The following is a 27,843-nucleotide window of genomic DNA, read 5'->3' on the forward strand; positions in this document are numbered from 1 at the left end:
CTGCCCCCTCCCCCAGACTACGAGGGCCGCCCCCCTCGATGGTGAATCCTTTCTACTAGACAACGCTAACTAGCTAGCTTATGCTTGGTTACGGGGTGCAGGTGGGGGACAGTCTATCCTCTATGGCCATGTCTTTCTGCACAGAGCATGCAGCCCCCCCCCCCCCAACACTTAATGGATACACAAATGGCATTTTAGGAAGCTATTTACACTCTGGCCTTTAAGCATTACTTTCACAGTTCATCTTGGCTATCCATTTTCTCCATATTGCCTTTAGAAAAGCAATCCCCGGTCAAGACGTTATCCGTGTAACGATACGCATTTCTCAAAAGCGGAGTCTGTCTGGAGCATTTAAAGACAAACATCCCCCCCCCCCCCCCCCAGCGACAGCCTGCTAGCGTATTTCAAGCTGTTAGTATAAGTAAATACAAGTCACTAGAAGTGAGTACGGCCACGTGGCAGATCCCCTGCTCTCTTCTTGTCCTTCCCCGGGATTCCCGGTGTGCGGAGAATCTGTCCACTGCGGTCACTGGCTCTGACTGTACCTAGACCGCCTCTCTGCCCCATGGAAGCTTCCCAGCGGCTTTAACTTGTGCCAGGCTGTGCCAGGGAGCGCTGCCTCGCCCTCTAGGGCTCACACAGGGGCCCTGCAATCGTGATGTAGGGCGTTAGCCCAGGCGGCTCTCAGTCAGGGTTGGCCCTTCTCTGAAGTGCTGGGCTAAGGTCAATGCCCCCTAACAGAAGCACCCATTGTGTTTCCCACAGCACAACTGGCTGGGAGGTGGCATAAGGCTGGCTGGTGACCCGTGACCTTTGTTTGGCCCGTAATAATAAAAGCAGGCCTCTGTGTAATTTACTCTCACTAGATTCCTTTTGGTCAAGCCCCGAATCACCTTGGGTATCCCAGACATGTCAGGTCCGAGGAAATGTTTCCACAACAGGGGGAAGTGAGACCTCGTTGTGACGTTTTAGACAGGCTTTCTACGTGACCTTGCTTTAAATAGCCCCTCTGGAGGTGCGTTTAGGGGGAGATGAGGGACCCGTCATTCTGGACCCCCACCCTTCCTCCCTCAGCAGCTGCAGACAGCCTCTCAGAATGGCAGCTCCACAGAGGAGACCCTCAGTTAATCAACCGTGAAAGCCAGAACCTGGACAAAAGTCTCAAAGTCCACAAACCACCTCCAACGGCTGCTATTAATTCTGTCAGCTCGGTCTTCCCGGCTCTCACCACCTGTAGTCATTTTACATCCGGAATTTACATACCTGCTGGGCAAAAAGATCATGGGGCTCTCATGCCAAGGGGAGTTGGTGGGAAACATTTGTTCCGATAAAACCTGCACATGGGACGCGAGTCCCTTCCAGCTCTCGTGGCCTATGATGCGCTGCTTCTGAGGGGTCGCCAGGAGTAATTAAGCTGCTGTGCTCCCGCCAGCTGGTGTGTTACCACATTCATCATCCCTGCCCCCTGCCGTTCCCAGAGTGGCTGAGAGTTCCAGTAGCTGGAGGTAAGCGTCCCCCCAAACCACCTGCCCACTTCAGCCACCAGTCCGAAGGCAGCTACTGGGACACATGGGGGGGGGGCGGGGGTGATAAAGGGAAGGCCCAGGGAAAGCCAGTTGCTCCCCACACAGCTCTGTGGGATACAACAGGCTGGGCAGTTACTCTGGAGCGAAATGCTTCTCCATCTGTGGCCTGCTTGCCCTCTGTGTTCCCAGTGCTGAGCCCATCTGCTCTTCCTCACACGCTTTTCTGTGCTCCGGTGATAAGTCCAATCCTTCACGCGAACACGACGTTGGAAACAAATCGGTTTAATGAGAGTCTCCGCGGAGATGGTGTGGCGGCTGCTCAGATTCCAGCTACTTGAACTGGAATCGAAACCGTCAGAAGTTCCTCCTTCCCCTCGTTAGCTGAGAGCTTCGCAGCTCTGTGGGGTGGAACTATGCCCTGGGGCCATCTGATGAACCCTAAACTAGGTGGCGGCAACCAGGCCGGGCCTCGTGCCCCCGGGAGATCCACGCGGTGACTCGGGAAGCCCCAGGTGTGGCTGCCTCTGGCGCTCTAAAGTGGGCGGGTCAGCTGACACACGCCCAGCTTTCCCGCACGTGGAAGCAGTTTATGGGTCCCGGCACACAGCACAGGGCACAGAAGGTAGGTTCTTGAGGGTCACGGGAATCGGGACAGAGCTGGGACTGGACAGGACCCCTTTATTCCTTCCCTCCAGATGTGTCCCTGAGAAGACACAGCTGGAGACATTCTGCGCTACAGATACAGACAGACTAGGACTCAAACTAAGGGACACCGGGAAGCTTCTCCCTCGGGTGCGCACACAGGACCCTGGGCCAGTCAAAGCAATGCTTTTGTTAACCTGAAAGAAACTGTCACTGAGAGAGTGTAAGACTTCAAAAGATTTTGCTTTCCCACTGTGGAGCCTGCCTTTCAAGACCCGATGAACTCTGATCATCCCCCAAAGAGGCTAATGTGTCCATTGCCACTGGAATACAATAACAGCAGCTTGACATCCACAACTAGTCACACAGGAAAACAACGGGCACACGGGATACATGTCACACGGCAGAGGATGGGGACCACACGGCGGAGGGGGCGTTTCGAGTTTCCGGGCAGAACACAAGTTTACAGTTCGATCTGGCTTCAGAAGGGGCGGCCCCGGCGGACCTTTCTCGTCTTACTCGAACAGGAGAGCGGTTTGTTTTGCTGGTAACTTAGTACGGTGGGAAATTTTAAATAAGACGGGGGAAGGGGGTGCCTGCTTCACTTAAAGAACTTAATCTCCGTGTCCACGCAGTCATAGAAAAGGTCCCCCACCTCGGCGGGGTCCAGGGGGTCGGGGCTGGCCAGGATTTCTTCCATGGCCTCCAGGCCTTGCTTCTCCAGCTCCAGCATGGTCTTCCTCAGCCTGCGACCTTGCTCCTGGGGAAGGACAAACACAGTGGGGGGTCATTGCGATGAACCCTGAAAGCCTCCCGGGGTGAGGGACCCACCCTATTCAGTGTGGCCTACATGACAGCCACAGGGATCCTTCCAGGATGCTAATGTAGTTACATCACTGCTCTGCTCAGAATACCTACAGAGCTTCCCGCTGCCTTCAGGATACAGTCCTGAGTGACATTGCGAGAAGGCCGGACGTGACACGCAGGCTCTTACTCAGTAGCCACCTCTGGCCAGGGCCCCTTCTCTCCAGCCAGACTGAAATTGACTGGACTCCTCCAGCCCAATACTCAATACTCGATACTCAATACTGATTCTCACAGCTGCACAGGCCAGCGTGCTCCCCTCGGTGCCTGGTCAGCCGGCACCCATCCTCAGGCCCCTTCCCAAGCCTCTCCTCTGGGCTCCCCAGTCCAGGCTCTTCCCTTCGGCCTGGGAAATTGTTCTCTTCCTGCGTGAAGCTTTGTCTACCTGCCTGTGTCCCCACTAGACCCTGGGCTCCTGGGCCTAGCTCGACCCTCCAATGCCTTGGACATCGTAGGCACTCCCAGTGAGTGTCTGTTGGATGAATAAAGGAGTCCATGAACAAACCCAGTTCACTTGTTTTCTGAGACGGTGAGATCTCTTCTTCTAAGTGGGACGACAGTGAGAAACTTTCATTTGCCCAGTTAGACCCTGAAGGGAGAAGCTGCTGTGACCACCCACCCCTGACTCAAACCAACAGTCTTTTCTAAATTTCAAAACCCATCCGATCCATCGGTCTCGTCTCTGAAAGTTTGTGTAGAAGAGTTCAGCATGCACAGCCTTCCTACCTCTGCCTGATATCCACAAAACCATGTCCTTGAAGGTGATGTTTTCACCCGGGGCTTACTGTCACCCACCTAGAGAATATGCACAGGCGGGAACCCCTGGGAACAGCCCCGGACTGAACTGGGTATCAGGGACCAGAGGGACTCAGGGCTCCAGGGAAATGGTTGGCAGGGAAAACATGTAACAGCACCGTGCGAGTTTCACACGTAAAAAATGGTTACTTCTGTGGCATGGAAGGGTGAGTTCTGGGACTGAGACCGCCCTTCTCAGAGATGCTTCCTGAACCCACTGGGTTTGCCGCCTGCGTTGCCCTTTATGTTCCTCACGTATAGTCCCCTGTGCTCGCCCGGCCCACACAGAATGCAGGCTCGGTTTACCTGAAAGTGGCCCTTTCTTGCCCTGGCAGGTCTGGCTCAGGGCTCAGTGGTTAGAGGGTCGGACTGTACACCAAAGGGTCACAGGTTCGATTCCTGGTCAAGGGCATGTACCTGAGTTGCAGGTTGGATCCCGGACCCCCGATGGGAGGCAACCGGTTGATGTGTCTCACATCGATGTTTCTCTCTCTCTCTCTCCCTCCCCATCCCTCCCAAGCCTCTCTGAAAAGCAATGGAAAAAGTATCCTCAAGTGAGGATTAAAAAAAAAAAGTGTCCCTTTCTTCCAAAGAAACTGGACCCGTTCCAAGCTGTTAAATAAATGCTTGTGGGCAGATGAGCATCTAACACCCACGGTCCTTCCTCCTCCCTTCTGCTGGGGCTCTGGATTTTGGGGGGGGGGAATGGTGAGCTCGCTCGTTGCTGCTTTCCTGGCTCTGTTCTCTCTGGCCTCGACCCCCTCCACGGGCCCACCCCCAGGCTCACCTGGTCACTTTCAATGACAGAACGTGCCCACTCGTGGGCCTTGTACAGTTCATGCCGACGGTCTGGCTTCTCCTGGAACCGAGGCTCCTTTTTGGCAGGATCATCGTCCCCGAAACAGGGAGACTGTGCTTTGGGGACAAGTTTTACATCATCAACAAAGATGAAAGGCTTGAATACGGACCTGGAGAGAAAGGAGAGGTGCTTCAGCCAGGCTGGGGCTCCAGGAAACCCAGAAGCGGTGCTTTCACTTGGCAAACCTTTCCTGAGCCAACCCGTGGTGGGTGGTAGGTTGTGGGTGGTGGGTGGGTGCATGTGAAGAGAGAGACAACTGCATATTTTAGTAAATGTTTTCGTGAAACTGCCACTTCCCAAGCTGCAATTTCTCCGCTTTACAGGGAGGAGACATCTAGACAGACCTGCTCTGTTCTGGGAAGACCATTCGAGGCCCCTTTCAGCCGTGTAAGGTAAGGCAAGTAGAAAGCGCCGTGGTCCTCTCTCTAAGTTGAGAGAGGCAGCCCTTCTCTAGCGCGGTTTGCTGGAAAGTGGCCTCCTGGAAAGGAAGGCTCTGAGACCCCATCTCGCGCTCTCTTTTATTTTAGGCTCTACCTCATTTGGAAATTTTAAAAATATCTCTGACAGACTCAGGGAAGGGACCGATTAAGACAGATGACAAAAAAGGACCCCAGAGAGGACACACCACAGAGAAACAGAAGTCTGGCTCTGTGAGAAGGCGGGTAGCTGTGGGCACAGTAGGTGGTCAATGCAAACACTCCGATTCAGCTCTCTTGGCACAATGGATGTATCTTAGGGAAAATGGACCTGTGTGTGTGTGTGTGTGTGTATATACCTGCGCATACCTGGGCATATGTCTCTAGTTGAAGTACATCAGACACCAGTTCTAGGAAGTTTCCTAGAACCTCCTCCCTATTTTCTGTTTCCTGGGCCGAAGTACACAGCCTAATACAAATGGATTGAGAAATAGCCATCTACTATTTAAAATGGAAAATGTTTAAATTCTCTCCCCCTCTTGGTTTATCCACCCTGTATGTTGAGTATTTGTGTGTGTCTTCCAGATGTGGGGACCTCCAGTGGTGTGCTGGTTTGACAACTATATCTTGTTGTCAAAGGGGAGGGAAATAAGCCCTAGTTAATGGTGTCTGCCAATTTCTGTGGTGTAAATACACCCACTGTGGCCCATTTCAAGCTACTAACGTAACATCACTGAACACAGAGTCGGGAAGTACTCATGTAATCGGTTCTTGCTGGCTCGAGTTCACTGCAGAACTCCGAATTTTACAGTCTCACAATGTGAGGATACCTCTCCACCCTTTCCCTCTGTGAATCTTCACGTCAGCGGAGCTTTAACAAATACTGGCCTACAACTGCGAAACTGTTTCCAAAGGACAGAACCAGTGCACAAAAGCCAACCAGTGTCACTATATGGATGACTGAGGCACCAGCTGACACAACAGAGTATTGATAAGATGGAATTTGCCTTTTAGAGGAATTAAAGCTCTTTTGTATCTCCCTCTAGCTTGCACTCCGACTTCTGCACCTCCTTCCAACTCTCAGCCTTACATAGTACCTGGTATTTGCTAGGAGGCAGGAGAGGAAAAGAAGGGAGGGAAGGAGAGAGAAGAGAATTCGAGAACAAGTTGTTGGAGAACAGGATCCACAACTGATACAGTGAGCAAAGGGCAGAGAAGGGCGGCAGCAGACAGAACAATAGTCAGCCCGTGTCCTGCGGTTTCTCACACGACCTGGGAGGGATGAGTCAGGCAGCCCTGCTCTTTGATCATAATCTTCCTGCCCCAACTCACCTCCCTAACGCTCTCACTGTTAACAGGAACCAGTAAAATGTCCCTCCTGTTACTACCTAAAACCCAGGAGTGGGTAATTATCCTCCCTGCTGACAAAATACAAAACGTTGAACATGCCCAATTACAGAGAAATATTGAAATGTTGAATAAGAAAGAAAACCTATGACAGTTCCACAGTCACTGTCGGAAATGCAGCTCATTTGACCACGGGAGATAAAAATGAATGTCTTCCGGAAGGCTCCTCATCTTCCTTCAGGTCTTTTTAATTAATTTGACCCATGAATAATTTGATTTTAATGTTACTTGAAATTTCCCATTTGCAATATATGAAGGTTATACCCTAGCCCACTTCTCTAACTGTGTTAGGCCGTGTGCACTTCAGCCCAGGAAACAGAATTCCTTTATTTTACTGCCCTGGTGTCACCAAGGCCTGTCTTCTAAGCACTGTCAGAGCAGGCGTCTGACACAAGGGAGGGGGGCAGGTACAATCATTCTTTAGTTCAACCCACCTCTCTGAAGGCTCCTACTCCCTACAGAGCAATATTGGTCCAAGACCTCACTCGGCAAAGCCTTCCAGGCGCTTCCAGTGCCCGCACATACCCCTGAAGGCCAGCAGGGAGCGCTCACAAGAGGCTGTTGAGTCACCAGCATTGGGAGACAAGCTTTCATGCCTCTATGCTTTTGCACATGCTGTTCCCTCTACCCAGAATGTCCTTCCTGCTTTTTGTCCCTAACAAACTCCTACTCTTCCGTCAATGCCCAGCGCTCAAGAGTCCCTCTCTCTGTGAAGTGTTCCTCTTCGTCGTCTCCTTTATGCCACCTCTTCCCTTGTACACACTTGGTCTCTAGTACCCAAAAATCACACTATGTGGTACACAGTAGATGCTTAATAAGTGCTTGTTGAATAAATAAATGAGTGAATGAAAAACTAAGAATAGCTTATCCAGAACTTAATAGTCAGGTCCTGCTAGAAGTATCTATTGATATTGGCAGTAGTTTAAAACATGAGGCCCATACCTGAAACTAATACAAAATAATGTTGAATGTAAACTGTAATTGAAAAATACAAATGAGGCCCAACAAGCAGGTAAAATTAGAGACCAGCATTATCCCCATTGTACAGTATAGAGACGGAAGCCTAGAGGTATTAAGTAACTTGTCCAGCTACTAACCGACTGAGGTGGAATTCAGAATCCTGGCAGTTTACTCCAGAAGCTATGCTCTTAACCTCTTTGCTGAAGTTCCTGGGCAGAAAGCAACCCCTTAAAATACAATGTCTGAAAGTATTAGCCAGGGCACTTGAAGTTGCTCCCATCCGCCTCACCTCTGGGCCATTTTGCCCTCTAACTCATGGGAATTGGTTGTTTTGACAAGTCTTGGGCAGTCCTGTAATCGCTGCCTCAATGTGTCTTGTTTAGCTTTGCATCCCCCACATACAGCACAATGCCTGGCCCGTGATACACACTCGATACGTATTTGCTTAATTTAAAACAACTGGATCCCATGATCTTGATGAATGCTGTGTGACTAAAGCTAAGGACATCTTTTAATGGAAGCTCTCTGTGCTGCAAGGCCACACTGAGAAAGACTAAACAGTGTGACTCGGCTGTGCAAAAGGCGGTGCGGGAATTCGGTGCACACTTGCTGGACAAGCTTTGGAGGGAGGCACAGGCTTTCTGCTTACGTGACTGTGTTCAGACGAACCTGGAGGGATCTGGGGTCCCAGTGAAGTAGTGGATGCACGGTGAGCTGCTGCTCTGAGGCAGGACAGACACTACACTGGCTGTGGTGAGGAAAGACTCGGAGTCTATACAGACGCCACTGGCTTTGTCCCGTAAGATGTCAATCATAGTCTGCACAGTGATGCTTTCTGAAGAGAGGGAGGAAGAGGGAGACGGACAGGGACAGGGACAGGGAGAAGAGAGATTTAACTGTGGCAGGTTGCTAACCAAAATCCATTCACTCCTTTACCTTTTTCATAACAGAACCCCTAAATTATAGCTGGGAACATAACTGCCTAACTATAGACTGTATTTCCCAGCTTCCCTTGTGGCTAGGTGTGGCCATGGAATAAATCCTGACCAGTGTGTAACATCCTGTCCAGAATATATTTATTAAGTTCTACAGAAAAGTCTTTAAATGTTCTTCTAGATTAAGGGTCAGAAAACTTTTTCTTAAAGAGCCAGATAAATATTTTAGACCTATGGGCCATGCAATCTCTGTTGTAACTTACCTGTTGCAACCGCTCACCTCTGCCCCTGCAGCACAGAAGCAGCCACAAACAAACAGGTGTGGCTCCGTCACAATAAAATTTTAGTTACAAAACAGGTGGCTGACGACAGGTCATAGTGTGCTGGCTGGTATTCTAAATGATCAAAGGTTTGACTAAACAAAACACATGTATCACTAGCAGATATAAAATGTGGCCGTTGAGATTTATTTGGAAGGGTTTCCGCTCGGGCACAAAAGTAACAAGCTGGATCCAATCACCATATTTACCTAAATATGGGTTCTGACTAAGTTGATAATTGGGTGGAAGACAGAGGGCTCATGAAGAAAATTCAACAGTTAACTTAATAAATGTTCATGGAACAAAGGACTATAACAGGTGTCACAAGGGGATCCTAAGATGAGTAAAAGACAATGCTCCCAAAAGACAGGCTAATGGGAAGATTAAATTAGGGAGAAGATCGTTGAAATATACAAACGCTGAGGTATAAGGAAGGCTGCAATAAGCATCACAATGACAGTGTTTAAAGAAGAAATAGCAGCAGCAAACTTCCACGGATAAGAAAGCATCCTGTAAGAATAAATGCAACGTCTCATCTTGCCTGAACATCAGGGACTTTAACACAAGTCGGTCTCTATATACAAGGTCTATTCTCTGCTCCTCCATGCTCACCCTCCTAAGTTGAGTTCTCTAAAATAGCCACAAGACAAAGGGTGTGAGAGGGAGAGTCGTAAGGGATGTAATGGCTCACCTTCTTGCTTTTCTAAGCTGTCTTTGCCTGCACAGCAGTGTAGCTGGTCCTCAGCTGGAGAAAAAACTTCGGAGAAATTGAACTCCTCCTCTCCCGTCCACCAGCCTTGACTCTGAGCGTAACTCCTGAGCTCAGGATGCTCTGCATCAATCTTAGTGGTGAGTGAAAGCTGATTGCAAATGCACCTGACGCCCTCTGCAGAGTACAAAGCCCAGTTAGTTGGAAATACACTAACAAAGACTTAATCAAGAAAAGGAAATTTACAGGGAATCTCTCTCCTGAAACGTGACTAACTACAGGGATGAAACAAATTCCATGTTTGAAGAGAGAAACAGCCAATCCTTGGCCCTCTTCTGAGAAGATCTCCCAGAAGGTCTGACCAATCCCCACCAGCGTCATCACGTTGTAAACGAGCAACGGTCACTTGATCTTAAATAAAAATAATAAATAAAAATTAAAAATAGCTTTGGCCTAAATACTTGATTTTGACATTATTTACACTAAGATTTTTTTAAGACTTGTGAATAATTCTACACATGTTATTTTTCTAGAGGGCTGATTTATAATAGTCATTTGCTTTCAAAAATTTTAGCATTCAGGGGCCAGAGTTCATTAAATCCTACTGCAATCACACTACTGCAATCAGGAGACATGAAATCAATGAGTCCAAGGAATGGTTGGGATATTTTCAATTTAAATAGTTAAAGACAACATTCATTTTGATAAGATGGATTTTTAAGCTGTATTTTGAAGTGAGACTAAGCTAAAATGCAATATATCAAAAAGTTTTACATTGTAATTAAAAGCAATATGGTTGCTTTTCAGCATGAACCAATAGTCTCCTTGATGGACCATTCAATAGTAAGACTTTATTTTAGGAGAATTTTTCTTAAGGGAGTTTTAAGTTCCAGCATCGCAGGAGGCTTGGAGACCTGTTGGGCCACACCAGCTACATTAGTTCTGTAGCTACTATAGAAGTAGGGCAGGCAGGCACACCTGGGTATATGGGGCAGATGTGGGTGGAGAAACGCTCTGAGATTGCTTCAAGGTGCCATTCTGTACCCTTGTGAGAATGAGAAGCCGCCCCCTCCTCCAGGGAGACAGACTTTGCACAGCTTAGTCAAGAAACCACAGCCAGATCTCACTGCCTGGGTGGAGCAACCTTTTCTAGGATACAACGTGCCCATTGTCCACAGCAACCCTGATCGCTGGACTGACTTAGGCCACAGAAAACAACAGCCTTGATTCCCAGCTATTGCAACAGATCTTCTGCTTCTAACTCAGCTCAGATTTGGTTCCAGTCACCCCTCAGACAGATGGCAAACAGGTTTCAGCCCTGACATTATTTCTAAAGAACTGGAAGAAGCTTCCTGGTAAATTCAGTTGCAAAAAATACATAGGCCAAGTTTCAGTTCAACAAGAGAAGAGTTCTGTGATCTACTAGCCATGTCTGCCATGGGCATGGGAGTGGAGAGCTGCGTGAACGTGCCATGTATTTGTCATCCAGGCCTAAGGAATATAAGAGGGGCTTCGCTATCCAATTCTTAGAACTCTTTAGTCCTCCTGGAAGCCCTTGGGCCCACTCTGGGATTCCATCCTGTCCAGAGTATGAGGGTGCTGAGGCGATGATACAAGACAGCCACTCCCATCCCTAACATTTCCTTCCTCAGAACTGTCTTAGAACAAGATGCTGCAGGAAGCACAGAGCAGAAATTTATTGGGCAGCAAATCCCTCTAGGTAGATTCCCTAGCCTCTGCTGGTCTAGAAACATTGTCTCCCAGTGACATGGGCTTATTGGCGCAGAAGAACTCAACAGTCCTACAAATCCAAATTCCTCCTTTAGAGGAACAGTCCAAGCACAAAGAGCTCCAGGGCTGGGGTGATCAGGGGCAACTCCCTGTTGCAGTAACCCATTGACCTATCATAAATGGAATGGAAAAAATCACCATCCCCTTGGCCGATTAACAGAGTAACACTTTTGGATCATGAAACTGCTGGTAGTCTAAAATGGGTCCTGCCCAGAAAGCAAACAGAAAATAGGAAATGTCAGAAGTATGCTTCCCAAGTGTGGACATCCCTTCACTCTGGGTTCAGAAGACTCCAGCTCCCTCTCTAGAAGCAGCAGCCCAGAGATGAGAGGCAACACAGAGACAGTCTGCAGCAGCAGCAGGCAACATCTATCCCGGCCTTTTCTGCCCACGAAGCTCTTCGCCATCCACACCCACTCACCTGTGATTTTCTCAGCAGCCCAGTACTTCCCTACGGTCTCCAGCACCCAGGCCTCCTCACGGTCCACAATCAGATAAGCACTCTGGAAGCTGTGGCAGGAGCCTGCATCTTCATAATAATTCCCACCTTGTCCATGTTCTTCCAACAAGGCAATGATGACATCAAAGGCTTCTTTAGCCGTTGACCCTCTTTCTAAACCAAGCCTGAAGTAAGATAACCAGAGGTATACCTCATTCATTTCCTGCCATGTTAGTATTACCATAGTAACCAAAGATTGGGAGGAGGCTGAGTTTTGAAGTGTGGGGGTGTTTTCTGTCTTTGGGCATCCCCAGCCCACATACACAGAAGAGTCAGGACCCCAGTGGCTCAGCCACCTCCCTTGTTCTTTTCTAGCTGTCTCCCATGGACCTGGCCAGCTCCCCTCTAGCTCTTAGCAAGACCCCTTTTGTTGGCTTATCCACCCTCTTGCCTCTACCCTCCCACCTCTGGGCAAAAGGAAATCTCTGCCGAGTCCAGCCTTGCTCGCTGCTGTTCTACATCAGGTTGGTTGGTCGGTCATCAAAGTGTCCCACAGCCAGCCATCGTCTTGGGTGCGTACAGCCGGCTCAGAGATCTCGGCAGGAAGGGGCTGCTGCTCAGCACGCCAGCAATCCTTTCCTATGGTTTTCTGCCTTTCAGCCTGCCCATGAGCCTATCTCTACTGGGTGGCTTACAGCGTCAGCTATCAAAAAGTATTTCTTCTGAAGTGACACAGCGATCTCCTCCCAGCACTTCCAATTAATAGACCCCTTCAATAGGGCACAGCTCTTGCCCTCCGTGTGACCTTGGGCAGGTTACATAATATATTTGAACTTCAGTTTTGTGTCACCTATAAAATAAGCGCCTATATCATTGGGTCGATAAGAGGATGGGTTTTATGAGATGATGAACATGAAAATATATAGCACAGGTGCCCAAGATCAAACAAGTGATCAGTAAGTTTGGAGAAGCAGCACACTGTGGCCGAAAAACAAATGACTGAGAGATAAAGGAAGCCTGCTCCCCGGGCAATGACTAATCTGCTGTTTCCATGAGTTTGCCTTTTCTAGGTATTTCATAGAAATGGAATCATACAGGATGTGACATTTTGTGTCTGGCTTCTCTCGCTTAGCATAATGTTTTTGAGATTCGACATGCTGTAGCATGTATCAATATCTGTTTATTTTTTATTACTGAATAATCACTGTAATCTATTCTTTGTTTTCCCATCACCTCAAAGTTTATATCAAATGGCACACATCTTCTTGGGGAGCATTGTGTTATAAAATATGAGGTCTGGAGGGAGATAAATCCTGTGTCCATCCCCCACTCATCCTGGGCAGTTGTTTCAAAGAATCACCAGTACCTGACCAGATCCATGCCCAGCAAGGCTTCCGTCTCAGCCGCCGGTTCTCTGGCATTGACGGCCTCGTTGGCGATGCACACTCCGTGTTCATTGGCTCCCATTTCTGCCCCCCAAAGCCAGGCAGGTCGGCTTATCACAATGGCGTGGGTCTTGGGAACTTGGTCGATTGAAATGTAAGTGCACTAAAAAATGAAGACAGGAAAGAAGGGGCCATCGCCTGTCAGGTACCACTCAGTTCTCACCTTGGTACTTACACTGAACCACCACATCAGTTACAAACAGACCAAATAAGTAAATAAAAGGCCTTGGGAATACTGGACTTAAAAGACACCCCAAATCTCAGTGCGGCTGACAGGTCTCCACGGTGTCTTTGTCTTGCCAGTTACTCAGTTCTTAGTCTCTTTGGTTCCAACCGGCCTGTCCATGATGCTACATCTATGGCGGTCATCTTCCTGAACCAGGATTCAGCCCATCTGAATATTCTGTGGCTAATCACTTCAATAGACACAGATGAATGCCAGCATTTCAAACAGACATAGCTATTTACTCTCAGTTGCAAAAACCCATCTCTATCAGAGGTTTTCAGACATTGTTAACAGTATAGAGCCCTATCTGTAAAAGAAACTTTACCTAGAAGCCTGACGTAGAAAAAAGAAGATGCTTTGTGTGAAGACGGGAGGTCCCTAAGCCTCCGGCAATGATCGCTAGGGTTCCCTGGAGCACAGTTTGACAACCTACAAGACTGCTGTAGTGGTAGAAATGAGAAAATGACAATACCTTACATTTAACTAACGCATTAAGCGCACACTCTCTTGTACACTGTGCTTCCCTGTCTGTCCCAGTTGATCCCCACACTCAGCCCCTGAGGTGGGTACATACGGGAACAGTCCCAAAGAGGTGGGTTTCTAACTGCTACGAGAACCACAGTCATGCCACGTGGAGCTGTGGTCTCACCTCCCCCAGGTACTGTGTCTTTACCTGGAAAATGAATGAGCCAGTCGAGATCAAACTAGTTCTTTCCAAGTGTCTTTAGCCTCAGAACCCTTCCTTCACACAAACCCTTACATGGAAGAGTGAAAACAACAGAACCGGCTGAAGTGCATTGAGACGCCAATGGAAGAACAGGCGTGGGCCTGGGGTCGGGTACCTCAGAGCCTTCCCTGCTGGCTCCCCCCCCCCCCACTTTGGGCCCACGGGAGAACTCGGCTGGATAACTAAGCCAGGTCACGCAGAAGGGGCCTCCTGTCTGACATTCCATCAGTCTGCCATGCGCCCCGTGTGTGGCGAATGCACTATGGAAGTCAGGGCTCTAAATCACACGGAGCGCTTCAGCTCTCAAGGGACAACTGTATCAGCTACAGCAGCCATTTACATTTTAAATGAGGAAGCTGAAAGCATTGGATCAACTGCAGCCTTAGATCTTTTTTTGTCTCAAGACCCAATTATATCGGCTGAATGCAGCCCAGGAAGTTCCACCGCATTGATTTTCCATAATCTCTAACCCACAAGTAACAGCCGAAATGCACACTCATTGGTCACGTGGCATCTGCATCTTCGCCATCCATGGTGGATGTGGCTGTGCGCTGGGATAATGTTATTTCACCTGACGAATATTTGTCAACTGAAAGCTAATGAAAGCCGGAGGTTGTCAGGACAACATGGAGTTTTTCATGGTGAATTGATACTAAAATATACCCTTGAAGTGCTTTCCCTCATTCGGTTGCCAAAAGTCATTTACTTTACGAAATGATTCTTTTAGAGCAAAACCTGGCCAAAGCAGTAAACAACTAAGCCAGGGTCCTCTGTGTTCGTCTACATGTAACTGGAGTTTATATCTTAAACTTGCACTCTTTTATGTAAAAAGGAGTCCAGGCTTTGCCCAACAGTCTTCAAAAGCCCTGTGTGCACTGAGCTCCAGTGACAAATTCTGTCTTGAAAAGAATAAGTCGGAAGGAATCTCAGATTCTTAAGCACAGGTTTATCATGATTTTTTACAGGCAAGAAAAAAGTGAAAATAGGAAACGGGTTTACTTATTTGCCCTCAAATTCATTTTTACACATTCATTTCCATTTCACCAATTACTTACAGAGTGTCAACCACACACAAAGCATTTTGTGCTAAGTGCTGCTGGCAGATAAATCAATGAGATGTCCAACCCCATCCTTCTGGTTGGGAAAAATGGAGAAGGCACAGCAGAAATTGCTATGACCCCCAGGCCAGCCTCAGTAAGTGTCACTGAGACCTGTCTACTTAAAATGCACTGCATCCTGCCCCTCCATCCCCTTACACTTCTGACCAACCCACCCCTGCTCTGCTTTCTCTCATCCATTACATTTATCCCAAAACAACATCTGATTGACTCGGGAATCGCACGTGCTGTTTGTGTGTGCTCCTGCCACGGGGGCAGGGAGGCGTCTCTGCTGTTCAGCTCACTGATCTAGCCCAAGCCTGGTACATACGAGACATCGATAAACCTTTTCTTGAATGGATGAATGAATGAGTGAGTGAGTGAATGAGTGAATGAGTAACAAAGGTCAAGGGAGCATAATAGAGATTTAAAGGGAAGAGGGAACACATCCAAGCGGCCAGAGGCTTTACAAGTGGGTGACATTTGAGTCGGTCTGGAATAAAGGGCAGGACACAGGTGGATAATGGGGGATGTCACAGGTGTGTTCCTGGTGCAGGGAAGTCCCCACCGTACCACTTAGGAGAACTACTGTGATGCCACTGAGTCGCAGGACTGCAGGAGTTCAGTAAGTAATGACTAACAAAACTGTTGACAATTGAATCAGAAAGACCATATGGTCTTTGTCGGAGTTCAAAATATATGCAGCCAACTTGACACTTTTCAGGCCAAACTCATAATGAGGAGGGAGGAAGGAGATCCCCAAGCAGCCAGATGGGCCAGCTCAGTCTCTCCTAAGCAGTGGGCGGAAAGCCGAGGCCCAGGATCCCCCTCATGGGCTACAGAGGGGGGGTGCGGAGGAGGCATGTGCGTGCACCCAGGCCTTGGTGAGCCCGAACACCCGCCCCTCGGGGCATCTTTGTCATGAACCGCAGAAGCCCGGGCCTGACACGGGCCCTTCTGTGGCTGCAGCTCACACGCACTCCCCCGTGTTTGAAATCTGGCTAATCGCACCAGGTCTGGGAGGGCTGGGGAGCATGGACACGCTTGTCTTGCTCAGATGGGTTATTTAAAGCCCCACTTGGGGAGCAAACCTCCAAATAAGGGACATTTGCACAGGACATAATTAACTAAACGTTGTAAGTCAGACACCTAGAGCATGAACACGGCAGGCAGGCAGGCACTTTTCAAACGGCCTTCACATTCGCCACATTACTAACGAGGCAGAGAGTAAGTGGGATTTGAGGTAGCAGAGGCCTCACCAGGAAAAAAAAAACACAAAAAGCACCCGAAATCTTTCAGTGAGGTGAAAACAATTACAGTTTAGTTCCCCTAGTCAAAATTCCTAGCCAAATTTCTTTTTTAAAAATGTTTTTATTGATTTGAGAGAGAGAGAGGAAGGAGAGAGAGAGAAACATCAGTGAGAGAGAAACATTGAATGGCTGCCTCCTGCAGGCCGCCTACTGGGGATTGAGCCCGAAACCCCGGCACATGCACTGACGGGGAATGGAACCAGTGACCTCTTGGTGCCTGAGATGACACTCAACCAACTGAGCCACACCGGCCAGGGCCCAAATTTATATTAGAAAAGGGAAAGAAAACATAAAACACTCACTACTTAAACGATCAATCTTTAAGGGACGGGTCTGGCATCAGCTTTGGTTATTAAGCTGCGAAAGTGACGAGCAGATTGTCTTGCTCCCCCACATCCACTCCTAACCAGCCTTTAATGAAACAGATCTGTCGGCTAGTGTGACCTCTGGGGGACCAGGCCACGGCCTCGTAGCAACAGGAGAGCGCCCAGAGCGGGGAGCGTGGGGAGGCCGACTTCTAAACCTCAGAACTGCCTGATGGTGGAGGTTTTAAAGGTATCGCCTGAATGGAGCTTGCCACCCCTTCAGGTGGCTCGTGGGGACACGTGCCAGGTCAGAGAGTGAAAAGATGAGCTTTGACCAGGCCCTAGAGTCAAGGACAGGAGACAATTCTCCTGCAGAGCAAGCCCTCTATTACTTTGCGTGATTGTCTCAAAAATGGAAAAGCACCGTCAGCTTCAGGCGGCCGCCTGCCCGAGCACATTCCGGCACATACTATTTCTGGATCTCGCCCGTGAAAGGGGCGATAGAGACGCACACAGCGGGCGTTTGAGTGGGTGAAGCACAGCCTTTGTCCGACCTGCTGGCCTCAGATGGGAGCGCAGCCCGGCTCCGCTAGCGGGAGCCACGGAGGGAGCTGATGAGTCAGCCGGATCCTCAGCGTAGGAAAGGAGAAGGCGGGGCAACGGGCTGCGTTCAGAGAAGTATTTTTAGTTTCAGAAAATCTGCAACTCTCAAGCAGCACTGCTCATCCTCACCGACAGGTTTTGCTTGGTTCGTTGGGTTTTTTTAAAAAAATTGTATCCCAGTGTCTTGTCTGCTCCTTGACTGGTTTTGAAAATGTGCCCTTAAGGTTCAGATGAGTCTAAATTAAGACAAAAGATGTCGACTGCATTTTAGAAGAGCTGCTTTTTATTTCCCTGAAGCTGTGAGATCTTCGAGGATGGGCAGTGCAGAGGCCTGGGCTCAGACACTGTGCACTGAATGGAAGCGTGGCATGTAATTTTAGAAATAGGAGCTCTGCACCGGAGGACCCGATCTCTGGTTCTTGCAGTCTCCAGCAAAGTGACCTTGACATACAGTAGATGACAGATGGATGGGCAGACAGGTGGACGGACTGACGGGAGGTTAAAAGGTGGGGAGCTGGACAAGTTGGAAGGGAAGACCGCCTGCCAGGATGGACCAGCTGGGACGGTGGGTGGGTGAGTGGATGAGTCATCAGGATGACTTTCTGCACGTGGTCATTCTCAGAAAATGAGTGTCTGGGACGTCAACACTCAGTATAACATTTCTAGGAAAAGCACAGAATATGCATGTTTAAAATATCACGAGATGGCTGAGGGATAGATGGGTTTCTGTGGGAAGCTCTCACTCCCATAGTGGAAAAAATAACTTCTATATGCCAGTGGGGGCTGTTATGAAAGTAGCATGATAGTTACGGTGGCTCATAGGCCCAAATATGGAAAAGAACCTGCCCTTCGGTCCTTGGAACAAGTGACAGGTATAACTGTGAGGGAATGAAAGGCGTGAGCTTAAGTTTGAAAAGCAGATTCAGGAGCATGTGCTAAAGAGGAGTTTGGGAACTGAGACCTAGGGTCACAGAATCTCCCAGCACTAGTCAGTTCTTTAAAACTGATGAAATACGTTATGGAATATCTCCACAATGGACTACTATCGGCTGTAAAAAAAAATCATCATTTCTACGTACAGATAGTAAAAACTCTTCAGAAAATATTATTAAACAGGAAAAAGCAAATTGTAGGCCTTTTCAATAAGTTTAAACTTCTATATTTAAAAAAATCAAGTTTCAGAATAATGTATATAATGTGCTACTTTCATAAAAAAAAGAAAAAGAAAAGGCTAAGTATTCACATTTATGTCCACAAATTAATAGAAAGGGCTACATAACGTGGGAATCTGAGTCGACTGGAATAAGTGGGAGCAAGACTTCTCACTGTAAACCTTTTTGTATCACTTAATCTTTGAACCACATTAATATATTACCTATTCAAAATGTAAAATTACATTAAAAAGTATCTTCACCCAAGTGAGTTAAAAATTTATGTCCACAAAAAAAACCCTGCGCACAAATGTTTCTGGCAACTTCATTCCTAACTGCTAACACTTGGACGCAACCAAGATGTCCTTCAACGGGTGAAGAAAAGTACACGATGGTACACCCAGGCGTGGAATATTACTCAGCGCTGAAAAGGAATGCACTGTCGGGCCTGGAAAAGACATGGAAGAACTTTAAACGCAAATCACTAAGTGAAAGATGGCAATCTGAAAAGGCTACATACTGTGTGATTCCAACTCCGTGACATTCTAGAAAAGGCAAAACTATGGAGGCAGTAGAAAGATCAGTGGTTGCCAGGGGTTGGGGGCAGGAGGGATGACCAGGTGGAGCACAGAGGATTTTTATAGCAGGGAAACTGTGCTGGCTGGTACTGTAATTAATGGTGGGTATGTGTCATTACACATTTGTCCAAACCCATGGGATGTACAACACCAAGAGTGAGCCCCAATGTAAACTATGGCAGGTGTTTACTGGCTCATCACTTCCAACAAACGCTCCGCACCGAGGCAGGATGTTCATAAGAGGGGAAGCTGGCAGGTGGGGTGGGGTGGTGAGGGGTTATGTATAGGAATTCTCTGTACTGTCTGTTCATTTTTCTGTAAACCTAAAACTGCTCTAAAAACTAAGTCTATTAATTTGAAAGAGGGAAAAGTGAGCACCCTGTTGGCACACAAATCAGCTGGGACTCTGGTCCTGTAAACACAGCCCAGAACTTTTAAACAAGGCAGTGACAGAGCTGTGTTTTGGGGGAAGGGGGGATTCTGGTGACCCCGCAGGGATAAGACTCCAGGACAATGAGACTGGGACACCAATAAGCAGATTATAGAAGGGAGACGGGGGTGGGTCTGAATGAGATGGGGCAGTGGGAGGAGATGGGGACACAGGAGAGGAAACAGCAGGACTCAGTCACAGCTGTCCCCGTGCATCTGGGGGTGAGCGGGGAAACGAGGGCCGATGTTTCCCTCGGGTTTCTAGATTAAACTACATGGCAAACAACAGAGCTGTTCAAAGAAATGGAGCAAATGAGATGGGAAAAATGAATTTGGTTTCAGGCGTGTGGGGTTATTTTACCTGCAGAGCTAGCTCAAGACACAGGGATGAGACCCAGAAAAGAGGTCAGGGCTGCCTGAGACACTCATTCTGGGGCGTATCAAGCTACACTTATTCATGCAAGGGGACAAACTTCAACCTACAGTGTATGTGAGTAATAACATACCGTGGGCTAGCTAGTGAAAAGAATCTATTTCCTAAAACGACTGTAACCGTGAGATTAAAATATTTATTTAGCCTATGCCCCAAAAAGGAAAACAAATTTTTCTAAAATATTTATTTCAGACGTATTTATACAGTAGCCTCCCCTTATCTGCGGGGGAGATATCTAAGACCCCCAGTGGATGCCTGATAGTACCAAACCCTCTCTATACTATGTTTTTTCCTATACCAACATACCTGTGGGAAAGTTTAATTCATAAATTAGGCACAGTAAGAGATGAACGATAACTAATGGCAAAATAGAACAATTAAAACAATACACTGTAGCCCTGGCCGGCATGTCTAAGTGGTGAGAGCGCCGGCCCGTGCACCCAAGGGTCGTGGTTCGATTCCCGGTCAAGGGCATGCCCCGGGCCTGCAGGTCGCCGCTCCAGTCGGGGCGTCCGGGAGGCAGCCCATCGACGTGGCTCCCTCGCATCCGTGTCTCTCTCCCTCCCCCTCCCCCCTTCCACTCTCTCCGAAAAGCAACTGAAAAAAGCATCCTCGGGTAAGAATTATCAACAACAACAAAAGCCACAATATACTGTGATAAGAGTTATGTGAATACAGCCTGTCTCCCCAAATACCTCGCCCTTCTTCTTGTGATGCTGCGAGATGCTAAAACACCTTAAGATGAGACCTTTCACCGTTTCACTTAAGGGAGGCACTTTCCGGCTTCCCCTCGGCGTGGCCGAATGGCCAGCGTCACTACTCTCGAGCTTCGGGCCACTGCTAAGTCAAACCAGGGTTCCGTGGACACAAGCACCGCGACACCTCGACAGTCCGAATCCGAGATGCCTGCTAAGTGACCGAAAAGACCTTTAACAAAGTTTAGCATCTATTCCTTGGGGGGGGTTTCGAAACACTCAAAATAGGAATTGATGTCTACTTTCTAACATGATAAAGCTGTGTGACTCTCAGTCCCAAAGCCAGCACCTCGCTCAATGGGGAAGCATCAGAGGCTGCCCCACTCAGGTCAGGCACAAAGGCACAAGCACCCACAGTCGCCACCACCACTGACGTTGAGTCCAAGCTAGGGGCCCATCAGACAAGAAAACAACTAGATTTAGGAGCAATCGAACTACCTCTATTTGCAGGTTTCATAACGATCTACCTGGAAACCCCAAAAGAATCTATGATAAGTGCTGGCCCAGCCAATAAAAGTATTTTAGTAAAATAGCAGAATGTAAACTTAACAAAACAGCCATCATGAAAGTCCGACAACACCCTCTAGGGATACGGGGAGGTGGGCCTTGTTTTGCATTGCTGGTGGGAATGCAAAATGGAACGCCACCTACAAGGAAACCTGGTAATATCTAACAGAAGTGCACACTGATTTACCCTGTGGCCCAGCAATCCCACTTCTAGGCACTGATCCCAAAGAAACACTGACAAAAACTGTTTTATGTAAGCACTCAAAGTAGGAATAGCTGGATTTTTTTTTTTTTTTTTTTAACATAATAAGAAAAGATAAACCAAGACCAGACACTGTGGCCGACGAAGTGCTATTCGCTTCAGCACTGCTCGTAAATAGCAAAACACTGAAAACCAACCCAAATTTCCAGCAACAGGGGGCGGGCTGAACTATGATTCACCCACAGGAGGGGGCACCGTGCGGCTCTAAGTGGGGAATGGAGGGCATCTCTGCCAGCCACGCGGAGGGTCTCCCAGATCTGGTCTAGCCGAAGGAAGCCCAGTGGAGGGAAGCGGACTGCGCACGGCACCTGAGCGAGGAGGGAAGGGGGCGTGGATGTGCACCTGCGTGGGTGGGTGTGGTTCACCACATATATGTGTCATTGTTTTAATGAAAGAATAAACCAGAAAACTTCCCAAACATGGTTACCAATAGGAGAAAAAGGAAATGGAAGAAATGAGGAAAACAGAAGCTAGACTCCTCGGACTCTAGGCACCCCTCGTTTTATTGTGCTTTGTTTTGTGTTTTGTTTTCAGTTGCAGTTGACACACAATATCGTATCAGTTTCGGGTGTCAGCACAGCGATTAGACATTTATATAACTTAAAAGATGGTCACCCCTTTGGATCAGTCCAGTTAGTACTCCACAGAGGCTGCGTTATTTACAAATGGAAGGCCGGACACTCCACCAGCAAAAAGATCCCAGCTCGTTTTATCATGATATTCGCTTTGTTGCGGTGGCTTAGAACCAAAGCGTTATCTCCGAAGTCTGCCTGTGCCTTGTTCTGTAGACTTGACTCTGGAACCGTGCAAATGTTTTACTTAATTATAAAATAGGGGTCATCGCAACAAACCCGGAATCCTCCACAGGACCCTGTTTTGAAGGCCATACACAAACCTCATGGACGTGGGAGTCAACAGAGCTGGCCTGACCGTCTGGACTGGAGGGCAGACTTCCAGGGGAGACCTTACGGCGCCCTGGGCGTAGCGAGAGGAAGAGCGCCCGCACTCATAGGGAGACCGCAGAACCTCACTTACCTCCACCTTGCTCTCGGGCTCGTGATCGGAGGCCGGGAAATACACAACTTCCTGCACTTCATCCCTGGGCCGAGCCGAGTTTTTCCCAAACACCACCAGACCGTCCTTGGCACGAGGCGGGAAGGCCACCAAGCAGCAGCTGGGAGGAGCTGCAGCCATCCTGAGAAGAGAGCGACGCCACAGGCTGAATGGGAGCGGGCCTAGCTCCCACCCTGAGTCCTTGGGGCCCATTTCACCGGCTGACACAGCCTGAGCATTGAACTGGGACGCGCTCCCAGCTGGCACACGGAGGCGGGCGCCTGGAGTAGAATTACCAGGCTGCGGAGCCCAGATAGTGTTTAGTGCTCCGTGGGATCAAACAAGCTCAGATCTGCAACAAACAGCAGTGCCGGCCAAAAGTGCGATGAGATGACGTCGGAGAAAGGAAAGGAGGTTATTGTTCCAGGCAGCAAACACACGCACACGGCAACCTGTCCCAGCAACAGAAAAAGCCATCCTTATACCTGTTGCGGAGCCCTACGGAGATGCCTCAGACCTAGAGGTACATGGCTGCCATGGAATGGATTTTGGAGTAGTGATGGAAATGGGTCTAGATTTAGATCGAAAGAGACTCCCCCTTTTATATATTATTCCTGCCTCTCAATGACATGACAGTCCAGGGCCTCCTGGTTTCCCTCCCTCCTCTCCAGCTGGCTTGTTCTCTCTACCTGGTCACTGAGCATCCTCGCTGCTTGGTTTCCCATCGCAGTGGCCAGCTCCACCTCCAGCCCACGAGATCATCGAGACCTCAGGAACTATCTTACCATCCGCTTCTCCAGAACCTAACATATCACCAAGTCCTGTAGATTCAATCCCCCAAATCTCCATGGAAACCATCACTTCTCTCCATCTCCACTACCAGCCCCCTGCACCAAGCACCACCATCTCTAGCCTGGACCACTGCAGTAGCGTCCTAATGGATGACTCTGTAACAGCTATTATACCCCCTCCAGAACATTCTTCACATTGTAGCTGAAGTGGTCTTCTTAACGGATAGATTTTACCATATCATTCCTACTTAAAATCCTTTATAGGTTTCCCGCAGCTCTTAGAGTAAAGACCAAAATCTGACCAAGTTCATGCCCCCTCCCCAGCTCATTTCCAGTCACTGCCCCCTCCACTCTCTCAGCTCTAGCACACAGGCCTTCTCCCAGTTCCTCCAGTACTCCCAGGACCTTTGCACAGGCTGTGCCCTCTTTCTTGAGCACTCCTTTCCCTGATCCCTGCACCAGAACCGTCTGCTGAGTTAACTACTGCTCCTTCGCATACAAGCTCAAATGCCACACTCATTTATGTCACCAGAGGATACAAACCATCAGATCTGCAATATCTGTGTAACTATTTTGTTACCAATCATCAATACTTAAGTCTTTTCCTCTCAAAAATCTAAGCCATATGAAGGCAGGGACCATGTGTCTTTTGCACACTGCTGTAAACCCAGCTCTACGCAATGTCTTCTGCAGGACAGGGTAGATTTTCAATAAGTAATGAACAAGTGCTCAGTTCTCCTTTCTTAATAGTCCACCAAACAGAAGCTGACTGTGCAACTCTTTCTCACCCCCCGCCTCTGCACCTGGCGAGAATGAATGCTCTTCTCTTAGTCATAGTGAGTTCCCGTCAAAATCTGATTCAAAGTCCTTTTCTTTCAGAAAATCGTCTGTAAAGTACTCGGTCATTTTCTCGGCATCCGTGGCACTAATGCACCCAGTTTGTTCTAGGATAGGTGCATTCGTTGCTGCTCTTCAAATAAAGCTCCCTGAGGGCAGGACCCATGCCACCTAACTATAGATGCTTTTTCTCCCACCCCGTTACTATAGGCACTCAACATTATCTATTGAGCCAACTATCGTATTTGTGTCATTAATTACCCAACTTAAATGTATTTTACTTTACAAATCCAAAATATAAATGAAAAGTAAAGCACTGTTCTCAGAAAAGTAACTGGGATTCGAAACTCAGCCCCACTACTTATTAGCTGTGTGACCCTAAACAAGTCGCTTTACCCCTCTGAGCCTAGGTTTTCTCTTCTGCAAATGTTTTGCCCCAGCCCATAGGTTTATCATGAGTATCCAATGTAATGATGCTTGAGAACCTATTTGGTAAACTCTGGAGGCTACATGAGTATAAGATATTTAATTTGGGTTTTGACTGTTCAAATAGGGCAGCATCTCAAAAGTGCTGTTGGGCAAGCCAATCAAAACAGAACTCATAACTGGAGCAGTTATCAAATTGCAGAGTCAGCTACATTCTATGTCTAGAAACATCTTCATGAGGGACCGTATTGCTATGTCTGCATACAGGCTACTTCAAGTTAGTCTGTATTTGCATGCCCAGGGCTGTCAGAGTTCTTCCCTGCGTTGCTCAGGGCAGCCCCTAACTCTGAAAATAATGTGCTCCCAGCTCAGAGAAACAGGCCCTCTCCGCTTTGTGAGAAAGAAAGGGCTGGAAGATACAGAGACTCCAGTTCTTTCTCCCCTTAACCTTTCCCATGTTCACAAAAACTGCATTGTCTTCAGAGTTTAGGAGGAGAGAGAGAGAAACAAAGCCTCTGTATGTGTAAGAAAGACCTAGAATAATTATAAGATAAAGTGCCTTTAGAGAGGGCTCCTAGAATTTGGGGGTGGGAAGAATTACTGGCTGAGCCAAATAAAGGGAAAGAGACCCAGGATAAAATGAGATGGAGAAAGGACCCAGCTATCTGTGCCTGTATGCCTCTGGTGTGAAATATGACGTCCCTTCCCCCCGATTGTTGGGCCATTTCTTCTATGAGAAAACCTTACTGTGTTTGATCCTTAAAAAGAGCAGGAACCCACTGGTCTTGCAGTTAAGAGATGCATCTATAGAAAATAAAGGCACGGGGTTTTTGACAAGCACTTCCTCTTCAGCCAGGACATCTGCCTGGTCAGCTTGACCCAGTCATCGGGGCCACTTGACCATGATGAGGACGCAGCAGAAGCCAGGGGTATGTGAGCCAGGGATGCTGATTTTCCACTGAATTCAGGAAATGACTGGGAATGCCAGAAGGGAGCAGGGTTTTAATGTCTATTTTTTTTTTAAATGCAAGATGAACCAGCAACCTGTGTATCACAACCAGCAGCAAACTAGCCAAGGCGACTGTCCATCTAGTCTCCCTGGATCCCCATCCTACACACTGGAGCCGCGGCGATGACTCAGCTGGATCCTGTTCTGCTCCGTAGACCGGTGCTGTGCCAAGAACCTTCCACATGATGGGAATGCTCTGTCCCCACTGCCCAACGTGGTGGCCACTAGCCTCGTGTGGCTACTGAAGTGTGGTTAGTGTGATTAAGAAACTGAATTTTTAATTTTATTACAAATTTTAATTAGTTTACATTTAAACAGTCACACCTGGGTAGTAGGAAGCCTATTGAACAGAAGGACGTTACGACTTCCCAATAACCCCAGAAATGAAGATTTTCATGCTACGGCTTCCCACGATCCCAGGAGTACTTATTTGTGAAGTCTTTCACTTATTCAAACGACAAAATGTGCTCTCATCCATATGAAACTTATTGCATAAATTTTTTTTCATCGTTTATATTTGGCTTCAAGGAACAGAGCGTAACCATTTAAGAATGGATTTTCAATTGTAACTAACTCTACTTAAACCAGCATTAAAATCAATGAACAGAGCTTTCCCAGAAATGAAGCCCTGCTGATGGCTGTGTTTTTAACTTGTTTGTTTTGAGGAATAATTCTGAAGCCACTTGCTGAGCTTGGGGACCCAGAGGTCGGGGTGGGTGTTACACTGTAGGCCTGAAACTGAACCCAGGCGTGTCAAAAACAGTGTTTCCCAAACTGTATGTTGTGGCCTTTTCTTGGGCTATGAAATCAATTGAGTGGACAAGATTTCAATTTAGTAAGATCAGTTTTTTTAAGAGAATCATTGTTTAGAAAAAATATATGCACTTCACATAGTAAGGATAAGTGTTGGTACAAGAAACTTCAAGTTCAGGCATCAAAATGTAAGTGTGTGCAGGTACTGGGTTGAAATACAGCATTTCTTGCTGTGGGTTTCAGGCAGAACCCTTTAAAAGCAACACGCTTATTCTACTGAATACGGCTTCTTTGTGCTAAATACCCATTAGGATTCTTGCCAGGTTAGCAATAAACTAACAGTCCCAATGAATGAAACACTCCCATTGAACTCCCATAGATGGCTAAACCGACAGCCATTTCCTACGAAGTATTCGTTAAGAATATTTTAAAGCACATTTATCTGTTCTTTGTGCTAAGTGGAATAAGCCAGGCACAAAAATGCAAACACTGTATAATTCCACTTACATGAGGTTCCTAGAGTAGTCAAATCCATAGAGCCAGGAAGGAGAATGGTAGTTACCAGGGGCTGGGGGGGGGGGGGAGTGGGGAGATGTTTAATGGGCATGGAATTTCAGTTTTGCAAGACAAAAAAGTTCTGGAGACTGGTGCACGAGAGTGTGAACATACTTAACACAACTAAACTGCACACTTAACAACGGTTAAGGTGGTCGAGTTCACGTAATGTGTATTTTTTAAATTAAACAGCCACATGTAGCTAGAGACTGTGGTACTAGAGGGTGCAGCCTCAAATATTGTGGTGTTAGCCACGGTGAAGAATCCTCCAGCTCAATTTCTAACCTTCGTTGTCCTCATCAAGCTCCCTTCAGGATTCAGGACTTCTTGGGAACAAGATATTAGAAGTCCAGGTTCCCTGGGGTTCACAGCACGGAGCTGCATCTACCAATGTTCGTCCTCTGACTCGTGGCAGGAGGCTGGGGGAGGCCTGCGGTGGAGCAGGCACCCCTGTAGCTAGGAGACCACGTACAGAATGTCTGGCCTGGGAGCGAGGGAGCTGCCTGGGAGAAAAGGTCTTTGTCCTCAAGTTCAGTGAGTAGTCATTGAGGGGTGTGAATGCTCTGAGCCCAGTTAGGGTTTTCTCTGCCTGCCAGCCAAATTGCCCTGCCTTTTATCTCCATATAGCTACAGAGTGTCCCTCCTCCGTCACCTTATCCAGTTATAAGAAAGCCTTGAATCTCGAGAAGGAGAAATGACTGTCTTTATAAGCTACAGCCTTATTAACGGTCTTGCAAATCACTATGACAAAGTGCCTTTACTTGTACAAGGTAATGAAACCCAAGCGTCTGGCTAGCCTGCCTTCTCTCCAAGCTCCCAGCTTTACTGAGCAGACTGCATAAGTTTGAATCGGATGTCTGTGAATTTCCAGCTTCCAGAAAAGCAAAGAAGAAATTATTTTATCATTTTATTTATGGATAAATTTATT

General features: G+C 47.8%; 1 protein-coding gene across 1 annotated transcript; it reads right to left on the bottom strand.

The window, feature by feature from the left end:
• Positions 1 to 1,654: 1,654 nt before the first annotated feature.
• SCRN1 (secernin 1) lies at positions 1,655 to 22,685 on the bottom strand. The gene is made up of 7 exons (XM_016222322.2): positions 22,527 to 22,685; positions 13,030 to 13,211; positions 11,646 to 11,848; positions 9,416 to 9,610; positions 8,139 to 8,304; positions 4,615 to 4,795; positions 1,655 to 2,928 (listed from the first exon to the last, which is right to left on the bottom strand). The coding sequence occupies exons 1-7, from the start codon at positions 22,683 to 22,685 to the stop codon at positions 2,770 to 2,772; spliced, it is 1,245 nt and encodes a 414-aa protein (XP_016077808.1). The 3' UTR covers positions 1,655 to 2,769.
• Positions 22,686 to 27,843: the final 5,158 nt, after the last annotated feature.

This window comes from Miniopterus natalensis, chromosome 10 (assembly GCF_054644295.1).
Source record: "Miniopterus natalensis isolate mMinNat1 chromosome 10, mMinNat1.hap1, whole genome shotgun sequence".
NCBI lineage: Eukaryota > Metazoa > Chordata > Mammalia > Chiroptera > Miniopteridae > Miniopterus > Miniopterus natalensis.

Coding starts and splice junctions, on each gene's coding strand:
- SCRN1 (XM_016222322.2), bottom strand. CDS start 22,685: ATGGCTGCAGCTCCTCCCAGCTGCTGCTTGGTGGCCTTCCCGCCTCGT. Junction 11,849..13,029: donor CTGGGCATGGATCTGGTCAG/GTACTGGTGATT, acceptor ATCTTACTTCAG/GCTTGGTTTAGAAAGAGGGT. Junction 2,929..4,614: donor CTGTCATTGAAAGTGACCAG/GTGAGCCTGGGG, acceptor GTCCTTCCCCAG/GAGCAAGGTCGCAGGCTGAG.